Source organism: Scyliorhinus torazame, chromosome 12 (genome assembly GCF_047496885.1).
Source record: "Scyliorhinus torazame isolate Kashiwa2021f chromosome 12, sScyTor2.1, whole genome shotgun sequence".
Lineage (NCBI taxonomy): Eukaryota > Metazoa > Chordata > Chondrichthyes > Carcharhiniformes > Scyliorhinidae > Scyliorhinus > Scyliorhinus torazame.
In genome coordinates this window covers 10,216,604-10,229,237 of record NC_092718.1, presented here as the reverse complement: position 1 = coordinate 10,229,237, position 12,634 = coordinate 10,216,604, and the positions used below count along the sequence as shown (strand labels likewise).

Sequence of the window (12,634 nt, the reverse complement as noted above, 5' to 3'; positions counted from 1 at the left end):
ATATGGGGGAAAGTGAGATGTTTACGATCCAGGCAAGGGGGCAGGAGAGGTGAGTGGGGGAGCTGCCATTTAGAGTGGTAGGTGGACGCTTTTGGTACCTAGGCATCCAGGTGGCACGGGAATGGGAACGGCTGCCCAAGCTAAATCTGGCCAGACTGGTGGACCAAATGAAGGACGGTTTTCGGAGGGGGACGCGCTCCCGTTGTCACCAGCTGGGAGGGTACAGACAGTGAAAATGACGGTCCTCCCGAGATTCTGGTTTGTGTTTCAGTGTCTCTCCATCTTTATTCCGCGGTCCTTCTTTAAACGGGTCAATAAGGTGATCACTGGCTTTGTATGGGGTGGGTAACATCCCGCGAGTAAAAAAAAAAAAGGGGTTGCTGGAGTGGAGCCAGGAGGAGGGCAGGCTGGCACTCCTGAACTTTCATAATTATTACTGGGCGGCGAATATAGCCATTGATTAGGAAGTGGGTGGTGGGGGGAGGGTCGGTGTGGGAGCATGTGAAGGTGGCATTATGCAAGGGCACTAGTTTGGGGGCATTGGTAACGGTGCCTCTGCAGTTCCCGCCAGCACGGTACTCCACCAGCGCCAGTCTGGGGGCTGTGGAAGAGGCATGTGGGAGCGGCGGGAGCATCAGTGTGGTCTCCAATCTGTAATAATCAGCAATTTCCCCTGGGAATGATGGATGGAGAGTTTTGGAGATGGCAGAGCAGGGACTAGGAGGATGGGGGATATGTGTATCGAGGGGAGCTTTCCTAGCTTGAGGGAGCGATTGGCGTGGCAAAACAAATTTATGTACCTAGACAGGTTTCAACCTTCCTGCTCCTACCACTAAGGGGGATACAGGACAGGGTAATTTCCAGAGCGTGGGTGGAGAAGGGAAGATCTCTGACATCTATAAGGAACTCATGGGGTCAGAGGCTATGCAGACGGAGGAGCTGAAGCGCAAGTGGGAAGAGGAGTTGCGAGGAGAAAGAGGATGGTCTCTGGGCGGACGCATTGAGTAGAGTCAACGTGTCCACATATCAGCCTGATACAATTCAAGTTCGTACACCGGGCTCACATGACAATGGCCCGGATGAGCAGGTTCTTTGGGGTCGAAGATAGGTGTGCGGGAGGGCCAGCGAACCATGTCCTGGACATGCCCAAAGCTTAGGGGATTCTGGCAGGGGTTACAGATGTCATGTCCAGGGTGTTAAAAACAAGGGTGGCAATGAGTCCAGAGGTGGAAATTTTCAGTGTCAGAAGATCCAGGAATCCAGGAGGAGAAAGAGGCAGGCGTTCTGGCCTTTGCTTCCCAGGTAGCCCGGAGACTGATATTATTAGCTTGGAGGGACTCAAAGCCCCCGAAGTCGGAGACCTGGCTATCCTTCTGTTTGGAGAAAATCAAGTTCACCTTGAGAGGATCAATGTTGGGGTTCGTCCGGAGGTGGTAGCCGTTCGTTGACTTCTTTGCGGAAAATTAATCGTCAGCAGAAGGGGGTGGGGCAGGTGGTTAGCTTTGTTTAGAGTAGGAAAGGCAGGACTTGTAAGGGAGGAAGACGGCTTTTGCACTATGTTTATAAATTCACATACATTGTTTATTTTGTTGTTGTAAAACCATAAATGCCTCAATAAAGTGTTCATTAAAAAAAACAGATCAGCCACTTTACACAACAGGCTATCATTAAACCAGTTTATTCACAAAATACACTTGATTAGCAGCATAAGCAAGATTGAAGTAGTCCAGTCTGAAGTCATTTCTAGTGGCTTAGTTAGATACAATTATTGGTAAATGCTTTTGTCATTCCACTCACGTCAGTGAAATTGATTGTCGATTTCTCCTTCTCCACAGGCTTCTATAGTTGTAGAGGCATATGACTTTGTACCTGATTGGGCAGAGGTGCTCTATGAACATGTAGTTGTCCATGGTGAGTTTGCCTACCTGGAGGAATTTAAGCAACAGCACCCCCTGCAGCACAGTCTGTTTGAAGAAGTTTCGAAAAAGTGAGTACAGGCTTCCAGCCCCCTGCATGGCCGAGGGATTGTCTATTCTGTTATATTTAGTGCTGAGGTTTAGAAACCGCACTGGGGAATATGGCAGCACCATGGTGTGTCCATCTTTGGGCTGGCTGGTAATGAGACTAAAACCAGAGTGACCAAGTTACACCATAACATTTTAAAGAAAATACTGGGGGTTTGTCTGATGGGTGAGAAAAAACAAAATAGGTATCACCTTACAGATAGAGAATCTCATACTGGACAGTTTTTAAAAATCTCCAGTGTATGCTGGAAGTTATTTGTTGAAGTCCAAGCCCTCGCCCTCCAAACTAGATGATGACCTGCTCCTTCGGAGTGGAGCTTTTTGTTTCCCGAGTGCCAAAGTGCATTTTTAAAATATCAAACAATGGCATGCAGGAATCCGGCAAAATCACAGAGCAGTCTTGAGGCGATGCAAAAATGAGTTAAATGGGGAATACTCCGTGATGCATTTTTCTTTACAAACACTTCCAGGTTTAAACAACACAAGGGAGATGCTGTTGCGAGTCAGAACCTGAAGAGGTTATTGCAGTACTGTGAGGACATCTACCTGTTTTACAAGCTGGCCTACGAGCACAATTTCACCGATATAGCAAACAAGCTCCTCAAAGAACCTCAAACAAGCTGCTATTTGAATGATATTGCCAGTTAGTATTCTATTTGTATTCGTGTTATTATGGTAAAAAAAAATATGTAAAATAGTGTCCCAGGAGAATAAATACTTGTGCACAGACCTAACCCTGTCTACTCCTGAATGAGCATCATTTCTCTTGCCAACCAGTATAAGCATCCAATATACAGTTAGGGGACAGAGATTTTCCACCCAGTACTGTGAAGTAACTGAGCGAATAATCTGACACGAGATCAGCCTGTGCAAATCAGACGTTATGATACATGTTTAGAATTGAAACGTGTGGAATTCGCATTCATACAGAATCCATGCAACTATCGGTTATGTTGAAGGGAAATGTCATCTATATTTCACAGCTAGGCCAGGCTCTGGATAACAAAGGCACATGGAGTAACATTGAGGATTTAAAGTCTACACTTACAACAGTTGCAGTCAAATTACTTGAGTGGTAATCTGAAATATGGTTTGAGCCACTTTCCAAACGTCAGAAGTTGAGGAAAAGACCACATGGGTTTGTCTGCACCCTACAACACAAGTTATACATATGAGGACAGACAATGCAGAAAATAATTTACATTATATTCATTTATTGTCTTAAAACATGACAAGTGTCCAATTGTTTACATTAATAATAAGCCTTCCCAACAGCAACAGATGAGATATAAAAATAAGTTACTCATCGGTTGTATAAATTGTCCTTTTTGCAGCAGAGATTTTGTATAATAAATATGAATTTAACTTGAAGAGGGAAAGAGATATATATTTAATACAAGAACCACTCCCATTACGTGTTTATGCTCGCAAGACTGCCACTGTCTAATTAACACAATGCAACAGGGTGGTGAAAAAAGAATGCATATTTCCGACGAATTACATTAGGATTGCAACCACACCTCATGATCAACGTAGAATCTGGGTAAGCAACCTGCCACATTTACTGTACTGATGCCAAATTATATGTACTTCTAAACAATTTACAAAGGATTGTTTTGAAGTAAAATGCACATTATGTTCAGAAGATTTTTTTTTCAATCTTCGCTAACGCAACCAAAACAGTGGGATAAATAAAAAGGCCACAGATTCCCTCCTTCCACTCGAGCAGATTTTTCTTGAATAGATTCTGCACTTTTGTTCCATTAGTACAAGTTGGAGAAAACAATTCTTCACTCCCCTTCCATTAGCAACTTTGATTCAAAAATACTTAAAGGAAAGGAATCTAATTTTTCCAACCCATCCAACAACAAAAATGTCATTGTTTAAATCCAAATCACTGCTGTGACAACATTAAATGGGCTGTATTAATCGATTATGAAATATTCAAGCAGGTTCAGAACATTTTTCCCTCCACTGATAGCACTGTTAATAAGCAGCAAAAGCCTGGGTAGTCATCCTTCCTCACATAGTCAAGACCAGCAGGGGAGGCGAATGTTAGCCAACTCAACTGGATTCCACACATGGACATTGCAATGGATACTGATGCCAATTGCAGCATCCTCCCTACTTCAACCAGTTCGTTCCCCTAAAAAATTCTTTAATGGTATCTAGCCTTTGTTACAGACTCAAGACATAAGCGCTTTACAGTCTAAGTATTTTTGATGTGATGACTTGTAATATGGACGTGCAGCAGCTAAATTGTGCACAGCTGGATCCCAGATGAATGATTTGTTTGTGAAGTTGGTTGAGGGCAGAATATTGACCAGGTACACCCGTTTGAATGGCAAATGGGCCATGGTCCATGGTCCAACATCCCATCAAAGATTACCCAACTCGTGCACTATTTCCACCCCCCCACCAGCAACTGAGCCATATTCTTAAGCTCCTCCAAACTGCTTTCATCGGTGAAATTTTCATAACTTTTCTACAGCAGCTCCCCATATGCAGAAACTACAAATCGCCATCCAAACAACTACTGAAGTGCAGGGTCCTCTTGGGCTGAACGATCACTGCTGGATTCTGTCTCTGCTTCCCTCATCAGGTCTAAACCATGGCATTTTCAATGTACTATATTTAAGTTGGTCACCTGTACTTAGAGATCAAGAGAATAAACGGAAGGGCACTCCGGCTTCGACAGGCGTGGTTGCAGAAATATGAGCAACGTCACAGGGAAGCCACATGGCTGTTGCCCCCAACTCGGGGACCCTGTAAATATTGAGGGCATGTTCTCATTAAGGCAGACTGACCCAGCAACCAAAAAGCACAACTTCAGCACAGAATCAGCATCTCTAATTAGTCCATTTTAGTTTCCAAAGGAAAAAGCAGGCAAAAATTCAAGAAATTTTAAAAATAGTTATCTTACTTTGCGATTCTACAGTATCACAATAAACGTGATATTACATCAGCTCAGGTCACATTAATGATGCTGAGGCATGGTCACTGCAAGACTCCATATTTTTTCAAATATATATCGCTCTCTTCCCAAACCTCTTCCCCCTCCCACCCCCCCATCCATGCAGGTACTTGGTCCACACAGTGCTACACAAGTATTGTCACCGACATATAACAATGCGCAATTATGGGACCAGTAACAAAACTTGGTGTTATCATTGGCATCTGGAGTCCTAGCTGTTTCCATAACAATGCAAGGTCTGTGCAGCTCGAGGAGAAATCAGCAGCATGACGTTGTCTACAGAAAACATGCTGGAAGAAGCCTGGCTCACTGGACATAATCACATGAATTCATCATAATCCGGTGTATAACCATAATCATCAAGATCATCCTTCAGATTCGCCTTAAATCCACCTGCAAGCACCGGGGCTTTTTTCTTCTTTTTGCCTTTGCTTTGCTAAAAAAAAAGACAAAGAAATCAGAAGTCAGAGTTTCTACAGGAGCAGAAAACTTCCCCAAGGATAATAACAGGTGGGTTGTCAAACAAACTTTGAGACCGTGTTTAAAATATTGCTGCCCAAAAGCTTGGTCAATGTGGTTACGTTTTGCCGAGTACCTCCTCACCTTCTCTTGTTTCAGCTTTTCACTGCACAGCGACGTCAATGAGGTGTTCAGCTTTTTCAAATCATCAACTTCCACTGAAAGAGAGAGTCACAGAGCTGAATTCCTGCAGTTACCCCACACTGACACAAATGGCTGAAAAACTCTAGTGATGAACAGCATTTCAACACCACATCCAAAAATAATACGTGGTGACGGAACCAGTCAGGTTGAAGATGCCTGGGCTGCTCTCCAACCCTCAATGAGGTGTGCACTTGTATTTGCACATGCTCCTTGATGGGAGGGGCTTGCAAATGGAGTTTGACTTTGAAACTAGTCCTAGACAAGGAATTCTCCAGTTTAAGCCTCTTCAATATTCTCCATGGAGTTGGAGTACCCTCTACTAATACAAGCTTCAACACCAACACCCTCGACTCCCAATCTCAGCTACAAAGATGGCTGTGATTGTCCCAGGTCAATCATCTCAGTCCCAGAGGAACACCTAGTTCCTCAGGGTGTCCAAGTCCAACCATCTTCAACTACTTTATCAATGACCTTCCTCCCATCATAAGGTCAGAAGTGAATGTTTGCACAATGTGGAGTGTTCTTTGCTACTCACTCCTCAAGACACTGAAGCAGCTCATTCCAAAATGCAAGACCTGAACAACATTCAGGCATGTTCTATTAAGTGAGAAGTAACATTTGCATCACACAAGTGCCAAGCAATGACCATCTCCAAAAAGAGAGAATGCAACCATCTCGCCTTGATATTCAATGGCATTGCCATCTGAATCCCCCCCTGTCAACACCCTGGGGATTAGCACTGACTAGAATCGAACTGGACCAGCCATCTACTGTCGCTGTGAGAGATGTAGCGTTGGACTGGGGTGAGCACAGTAAGAAGTCTTACAACACCAGGTTAAAGTCCAACAGGTTTTTTCAAACACTCGTCGTCCTGTACTTCCCTGGAGCAGAGAAACTACGACTTCTTTGCAGCCTTCAACACGTCATCGATGAAGATGAACATCTTGCCACGATCATCCCCACACTCCCACTACTTGCCTTCAAACAACCGCGCAACCTCAAACAAATCATTGTTTGCAGCAAACTACCCAGCCTTCAGAACAGCGACCAGGACACCACACAACTCTGCCATGGCAATCTCTGCAAGACGTGCCAGATCATCGACATGGGTACCACCATTACACGCGAGAACACCACCCACCAGGTACGCGGTACATACTCGTGCAAATCGGCCAACGTTGTCTACCTCATTCGCTGCAGGAAAGGATGTGCCGAAGCATGGTACATCGGTGAGACCATGCAGACGCTGCGACGACAGATGAATGGACATCGGCGACAATCGCCAGGCAGGAATGTTCCCTTTCAGTCGGGGAACACTCCAGCAGTCAAGGGCATTCAGCCTCTGATCTCCGGGTAAGCTTTCTCCAAGGCGGTCTTCAGGACGTGCGACAACGCAAAATCGCCGAGCAGAAATTTATAGCCAAGTTCCGCACACATGAGTACGGCCTCAAACAGGACCTTGGATTCATGTCACATTACATTCACCCCCCCACCATCTGGTCTGGGCTTGCGAAATCCTACCAACTGACAATTCACACCTCTTTAACCTGGGGTTACCCCTATCTCTGGATCTGCAAATGCTCGCATTCAAAACATCTTTGACTTTGTCTATATAGGGGCTGTTTAGCACAGGGCTAAATCGCTGGCTTTGAAAGCAGACCAAGGCAGGCCAGCAGCACGGTTGAATTCCCGTACTAGCCTCCCCGAACAGGCGCTGGAATGTGACGACTAGGGGCTTTTCACAGTAACTTTATTTGAAGCCTACTTGTGACAATAAGCGATTTATTTCATATATATGATTCTGGAACATACCTCTTCATTCACCTGAGGAAGGAGCAGAGCTCCGAAAGTTAGTGTTTGAAACAGACCTGTTGGACTTTAACATGTGAGACTTCTTAATGTGGCCTGAGAGATGGTCAGAGATTGGGAATTCTGCAGAGAGCAGTTCATCTCCTGACTCCCCAAAGCCTGTCCACCATCTGCAAGACAGAAGTCAGGGTGTGATGGAATATTCTCCACTTGTCAACTCCAACGCTCAAGAAGCTCAACATCATTCAGGACAAAGCAGCCCTTTTGATTGGCATCTCATCCGCCATCTACAACATTTACTCCTCCAACAGCACTGGCAGAGAGTTCCAGCACCAACAGCAGCAGCAGTGTGCACCATCTACAAGATGCACTGCAACAACTCACCAAGGGCCCTTCTGAGGCACCTGCCAAATCTGCTCTCTCAGCCAGCCAGAAAGACAAGGGTAGCAGATACCTGGGAACACCGTCACCTGCACAGAACCCTCCAAGCCGCACTCCATCCTGACTTGGATCCATATCACTGTTCCTTCACTGTCGTTCGGCCAAAATCCTGAAACTCCCTCCCTAACTTCACTGTGGGTGTACCTACACCACATGGACTGCAGCGGTTCAAGGTGATGATTCACCACCTCCAAGGGCACACAAATGCTGGTCTAATCCGCATGCCCATGAAAGAATAAAAATAAGCTGCAGGTCTTTTGTAAGTCACATCCAGTTTCATTTCTCGAGCCCAATGGTTCCACTTTACAACACTTCAACTGCTCATCAATAGATTTTTGAAAATTCTGTCTTTAATCACAGAGCCAAAAAGGTCTTCAGTAAAATCGGAACATACTCTAGCTCACTAATGGTACCTGGGGCTGTGTGTCTGTGTGTGGCGGGGGAGCAGAGACCCGCCAGTCACTGCATGATGCTGGTACTCCTTTGGCTCCAGATTATCGTGCAACCCAATCCGCAATCTCATCCAATCTCTTAACATGTTAGAAAAGCAGCAGAAAGCGTACCAGCAGAGTGATGGTACACTGGTGCTGCTTTAGCTAGTTAAAGTCCCACAGTATCTTTAGGCATCTGGAAAGGGCAATTTGTGGCGATGATCTGATAGAAGTCTTCAAGATTATGAAAGGATTTGTTCAATCTATTTGGAAAGTCCAAAACTAGGGGCCATAAATATGATCTAGTAACTAATAAATCCAACAGGGAACTCAGGAGAACATTATTCACCAAGAGTGGTGAGAACGCAGAAGACAGGGGGCTGGTGGAAGTCAATAGCAGAGATGCATTTGTTATGACATCTCTGGGGCGTCACTTTAACTTTTATTACCCTGGGCCTTCTCTCAAAAGAACAGTCTCGTGTCTGTGTAATTCCTATTTGCTTCCAACTCCGCCAGAATGACCAAAAGCCGGAGATAAGACCAGGGTTCCCCACGAGGGACTAAAAGAGTTTTTAAAACTACTGACCCTGCTTTCAGCTTCTGGATTTCCTTAAGATTTTTATTGTCTCCCCTCAAATCCAGTTCTCAGCCTGGGTTTTACTCTTACTTGGTTTCCAGACTCACTAGAACATCTTCCAGCTTTACGGAAGAGAAATCAGAGTCACCAACCAGGTGCTTGAGAGAGGTTTACCCTTTCGGGGGAAGAGAGAAACTCATAAGCGCCTTCTTCAGCTCGGAGTTCAAAACGAAACTAAAGCTGGAAACACAATTTCACAGAGGAAGGAACATTCCAGAGAAAAACCTGACCAATCAGCACGATCCATTGATAAGGCCCGGCAGTCTGCAACAGCCCAATGGCCGTTAGCCAAGTCCATCCGGATATGTCACCCTTGATGTCAGATCAAACAGCACATCCCGCTGGAGGTTCTTTTTTTTAAAAAAATTAAACGTTAAGTCCATCTTAAAGGCACAGGTCCCATTAACTGTCCAGGTACAAAATTTGAAATAGCCAAAAGAACAGAAATCAAATGGAAAAAACATGGGGCAGACAGGGATTAACAGGAGAATCCTTGCACAATTAGGGGATAAACAAATAATGGAGAAGGGAATAGAGGTTATCTTTATAGGTATGTCCTATGTTTTTCATGTATGGAACGATCTGGACGGTACACAGACAATACTTATCACTGTACCTCTGGTACACGTTACAATAAATCAAATCAAAAGGATGAGATGTAGAGGAGGAAGAAGAGGCTCTTTTTCTTTCTTTCATGGGCAGTGCTGCCAAGGCCAATGTGGAGCATAAATATTGACCACTTGGATTAAATGCACCATGTGGTGTAAACACGGTTTATAAACTTCAGGTCTTCTAACTTATATCCAAACCTTTTGGATGCTGGAAGCAGTGAGGAAACAGAATCTCCATCTCTTTGGGATTATCAGTAAAGAGGCTATTAAGTATGGTGACTGGCTTCTGCTTGGTCAAGACACACAAACCAAACAAAATAAATCTCATTCTTAAGGCATCAACTTACATGAAATGCTAATGTCTCGGAGTAAGGTCTCTAAGAAGTCCACGTAATATACAGACTTTTCGAACTGCGTAATCTTTTCCTTCAAGAGCCTTCCAAATTCTGTGAAGTCTTCTCTCGTGGATGGATACATGGAGTCAATTCCAAACTGCATAACGCTGTTCATGCCTGGAAAGTAACATTCAATTGAAATCAATTACTTCAAACAAGCCTTAAAATTCTAGTATCTCTCCCACCCTAGCAAACGGTCTCTGTTCTCTCAGACAGGCTGCTTACAATTCTCTACATCAGCCCGGCCCAATCCCCAGGTTCAGCAATAGTAAAAAGATCAGGGCGATCCCACTGACCGCATTGAGGAGAGGTAAAGTCAGCGCAGAGTGAAACCTGTGCTTGTAAACAACATTGCAACAGAACACTGGGCTCCTGAAGGCAACTCGTCTCAATGTTTGTGGCTGGAGCATCCAGTACTGTTGACAGAGAGAGAGAGAGAGAGAGAACTTCATGTCAGCCTAAAGCATTGGCAATGTCACCCACAGTAGCAGTTGTGCGCACCAGCAGGAACTCAACCAAAGCTCCTTAAACTGCACCTTTCAAACCCATGACCATCTACAAGGACAAGATCATCAGATACCCAAGAACACCACCACCTGGAGGTTCCCCTCCAAGTCACTCACTTGGAAATATATCACCGTCCCTTCAATGTCACTGTGGCGAAATTCTGGAACTCTGAAACAGCACATAAAAAATAAGAGCAGGAGGAAGCTATTTGGCTCCTCAAGCTTGCTCTACCATTCCATAAGATCATGACTGATCTTTGAACTTGACACCACCACCATATCCCCAGATTCCTGTAGCATCCAAAAAGATCAATGATTGCTGTCTTGGATACACTCAATCGACTGATTAGAGAATTCTAAGGATTCTCAACAGAGTGGAGAAATTCAGTGATTCCCAATTCTAGAAACTCGAGCCCGGGGAAATGGGAATTGCCACAAAGAGGCTTTGCCGGGATTATGGAAATCTCACGACTATACGGATTCACATTCTTTCCACCAATAAACTCACTAGAGGCAAGCGAATATCATCTCTCTCAAACACATTCCAATTGACTACCACTGGTGACAACTTCCACATTTTATTTCCTCCCCTTCGTCCAATTAACATAACTTGTTCCAACATCTGGATTCAACACGCCAGGGAAATACCTCCTTGGAGATGTGCAGTTTGCGTTAATACACAATCAATGAAGTTACATTTATACCAGGGAAGAGTTCATGTCACATGTTCATAACTGGCCAGTATAAATGCAGTAGAATAACACAATATCAACCACCCAGTTTATTTTTTTTGAAAATGCTTTATTAAAGTTATAGCATTTTATACAGAATTACAAAAAATGCAATTACCCGTAACCAAACAAACACCAAAAAAACCAAACCCAAGAAACAAGAACCCCCAGCCCCCTCCTCTCATAGTGACCAACTCTCTGAAATCAGCATCTCCGGTAGAAACCTTCAATCGACCCCCTCAGCATATTTCACCTTCTCGAGGTGCAAAAACTCCATTAAATCCCCTAACCACACCCAAGCACTCTGCAGCATTGCTAGCCTCCAGCCCAACAGGATCCGCCTCCATGCCACTGAGGCGAAGGCAAGGAACATAAAAAAACCTCATCCAAGCCTTTGTCAGGTGCGCTTGAAACACTGAAAATTGAGGCTGAACATTCAAGGATGTCATTTCACCATCCAGTTTTGACCTGACCATTTCATAAAAGCAGCTACCCCTGGGACCTTGCTTTTTATATCTGATTACGATCTGCAGCAATGGCAGTATCTCTCACTCAAACCTGCCAGAAATTTAACATTGCAAGAACCAAAGCTCAATATTCTTCAGATTGTTTGCTCAGCTGTGATCCAATACAACGGGAAAGTGAACAAGGCTGTAAAAACTAAGTCTCAAAGCACTGCAATAAACAAAAACTTGTGAAAACAATATTCTCACTCACAAATTAAATTATGGCTGAATTACAAAGCAGGAAATTTATTTAAAGGATCATTGTTTAACATTCACTCCTGGTTATTGCAATCAGGAGGCTACCGTAGGGATCACAGCCCGTGAACCTATTCTTAGCGTGGGAAAAACACGCGGTCTTCATGAAAGAAAAATACTGCCCATGCTGGAGATCTGAAGTTTAAAAAAAACTTTAGTTCCAAAGAGTCCTTTTGAACTTGAAACGTGCCAGACCTGGGTTTTTGAATAATACTTCATAATTCCTACAGAAAAGTGGTCACGCTATTAAAGGTCAAAGGCCATAATATTCCTGCTTCTGCTCGGGCTCGGTCTCAATTCCAGATTCCTCGACCAGTAGAAGTCAAATTTTTGTCAGGACATTGATGCTTCTTATTTTGTAACAAAAATAATTGAAATAAGCTTTCATTTATTTCTAAAGTAAGAAATCTTACAACACCAAGTTAAAGTTCAACAGGTTTGTTTCAAATCACTAGCTTTCGGAGCACCGCTCCTTCCTCAGGTGAATGAAGAGGCATGTTCCAGAAACATATATAGAGACAAAGTCAAAGATGCCAAACAATGCTTGGAATGAGAATCTTTGCAGGTCCAGAGAGAGGGGTAATCCCAGGTTAAAGAGGTGTGAATTGTCTCAAGCCAGGACAGTTGGTAGGATTTCGCAAGCCCAGGCCA

At 44.1% G+C, this 12,634-nt stretch overlaps 2 protein-coding genes across 3 annotated transcripts in view; one reads left to right on the top strand and one right to left on the bottom strand.

Annotated features, from left to right (window-relative positions):
* Window positions 1-2,756, top strand: part of spg11 (SPG11 vesicle trafficking associated, spatacsin) — a 230,978-nt gene extending 228,222 nt beyond the window's left edge. For both annotated transcript variants that reach the window (XM_072470406.1, XM_072470405.1), the window contains 2 exons: window positions 1,836-1,987; window positions 2,495-2,756. In XM_072470406.1, coding sequence (XP_072326507.1) covers window positions 1,836-1,987; window positions 2,495-2,672 — 330 coding nt within the window. In that variant the 3' untranslated portion in view covers window positions 2,673-2,756. The remainder of the gene's footprint in view (window positions 1-1,835; window positions 1,988-2,494) is intronic.
* LOC140387387 (eukaryotic translation initiation factor 3 subunit J-A-like) overlaps window positions 1,663-12,634 on the bottom strand; it is a 51,781-nt gene continuing 40,809 nt past the window's right edge. Inside the window, exons 6-8 of the mRNA XM_072470407.1 lie at window positions 9,938-10,102; window positions 5,602-5,675; window positions 1,663-5,434 (exon numbers count right to left, since the gene is read on the bottom strand). Of these exons, the coding sequence (XP_072326508.1) occupies window positions 5,318-5,434; window positions 5,602-5,675; window positions 9,938-10,102 (356 nt within the window). The 3' untranslated portion in view covers window positions 1,663-5,317. The remainder of the gene's footprint in view (window positions 5,435-5,601; window positions 5,676-9,937; window positions 10,103-12,634) is intronic.